We start from the raw sequence: 2057 nt of genomic DNA, 5'->3' as shown, positions 1-2057 counted from the left end.
GGTGGGTATATCATGTATGAGGGGGTGTATACCATGTATGAGGGGGTGTATACCATGTATAGGGGGTGTAAACCATGTATAATAGGTGGGTATATCATGTATGAGGGGGTGTATACCATGTATAATGGGTGGGTATATCATGTATGAGGGGGTGTATACCATGTATAGAGGGTGTATACCATGTATAATGGGTGTATATAATAATTGACCATTGAACCAGGTCATCCATTTCCATTGATTGAGGTGATTGGTGTATTTAGCTGGTGCTTTGATATTTGATGGAAGTATTATATTCCTAGGTGTTACTGTGTATTAGACCTATTCCTCGCTGCAGTATTTTCTGTTGCATTTCAGCCATGGTTTGTCATGTTTCAGGTGAGCTTTTCCTGGGTGTTCTTTGCCGGAGCTCTTCCAGTCTTCATCTCATTTTTTATTGTGACTTTGCTCTGCCATTATAATAACTGGGATCCGGTCATGGTGGGCGTGCGAAGGATTTTTGCCTTTATTTGCAGGAAGCATCGGACAGCAAGGTACGTCTTTGTATCTGTGATTTGTTTATAGCAGACAAATGAGACTTGTTAATCAGCTGATTATTTCTTTCTTGGGTATGGATTTCAGGACATCAGAGGACACTGAACAGACTCAGAGCCTCATCCCACTCCATGGCATCTGCCTGGAGGATGAGGCAGGCAGCTGCTCATAGATGGAGGTAAGTGTTATCACAGCAGCTGTATACACACAACAAATGATGGAAGTTATAAAAGCATGCATCGCTTCATCTCTAAATATGACATTGTCTTGTTGCTGATTTGATGATCTTCTGCTCTCCTGTAGCTGAGCATTGTCCTTTCTTGACGGAGTGACAATCTTTGAGGATATTCCTATCCAGGACTGTGTAATGCTGCATTCCCACCATCCGCCTGCCTTATTGAGCCAATCGCCAGCTGCTGACTTTGGGAATCCGGGGACACATTTACATACCTCTGAAAAAGACATAACATATGGGGCTGGCCATGCTAACATTGGATTCCAAGTGTCCCTGGAGGAATATCTACACACCTACAAACCCGAAATCTGTATAAAACAGACATTGTTTGCACTGAGCCAGATGTTACTTTTATCCTATGTGTTTCCAGTCCCGGAGGTTTCTGTACCTTTCAATATGTTTGTATTACCCCTTTCCATGACAGTGTGTTGGGAAGTTTCTCTTTGTATGTGTGTCATGCTCTGTATTTTCCAGCTTGGAGTTTGCAATAGAACTGTGTGTCATGAGAAGTGTATGTGTGATACCAAATCTGTGGGGAATGGAGAGTGGGATGGGGTACCATATTGTATACTCTGAATAACACTCCCCCCCCCCTCCATCACTGAATGAAGGCAGCAATGTGAGATATTGCAATGATTGTCTTCCATGTGTACATAGGACACCAGTGTTTTTAACTTTTCATTTCAATTTTTTTATGGGGGGGGGGGGGAAGGGTTACTATCATTTGCCCAAAAACTTAACTAAAAAAAATACTGTAGACAAACCCAGGTTTACCCTTCTATTACCAGCATGGTTGTAAAAAAACATCTCATCAGCTCTGCTATGTGAAATACTAACCAAATGATTTTTTCCTAACCTATAACTATTTTTCATTTTATTCAAAACTATTCTCTACATTACTACTAGAACTGGCCACTTAAATGCAGCTATCTGTGGTAGGCCATCCTGCAAATGACCCTCAGGCACGGGGTCCAGCATGTTTTCCACATTCCGTTCTGATATCAAGTTAGCTGCCCAGTACTTTCCAGGTCCAGAGCTGTTGGGTGTGTCTCTGCTCTTTTCCTGTCTCTTAAAACTTGCATAGTGAGTGAGCTGATCAGGCCAAGCTTTGGTCCGTACCTAATAGTTTGGTTGGTGGATACCCTACTAGTTTCCACTGCAGAATTATTAAAACTGTAACATTTACTGTGTGTCATGCGGTGAGCTCGGCCTTGTGTGGACGGAGTGTGCGCGGTGAGCTCGGCCTTGTGTGGACGGAGTGTGCGCGGTGAGCTCGGCCTTGTGTGGACGG

The 2057-nt window shown here is 43.2% G+C and overlaps 1 protein-coding gene across 2 annotated transcripts in view; it reads left to right on the top strand.

Moving 5' to 3' along the window:
* The window catches only part of SLC35F5 (solute carrier family 35 member F5), a 22445-nt gene extending 20394 nt beyond the window's left edge, over window positions 1–2051 (top strand). For both annotated transcript variants that reach the window (XM_072417843.1, XM_072417844.1), the window contains exons 14-16: window positions 376–530; window positions 619–709; window positions 835–2051. In XM_072417843.1, coding sequence (XP_072273944.1) covers window positions 376–530; window positions 619–703 — 240 coding nt within the window. In that variant the 3' untranslated portion in view covers window positions 704–709; window positions 835–2051. The remainder of the gene's footprint in view (window positions 1–375; window positions 531–618; window positions 710–834) is intronic.
* Window positions 2052–2057: the final 6 nt, after the last annotated feature.

This window comes from Pyxicephalus adspersus, chromosome 7 (genome assembly GCF_032062135.1).
Source record: "Pyxicephalus adspersus chromosome 7, UCB_Pads_2.0, whole genome shotgun sequence".
Taxonomy (NCBI): Eukaryota; Metazoa; Chordata; class Amphibia; order Anura; family Pyxicephalidae; genus Pyxicephalus; species Pyxicephalus adspersus.
Note: the sequence above shows the minus strand (reverse complement) of the source record. Positions and strands in the feature narration are given on the sequence as shown.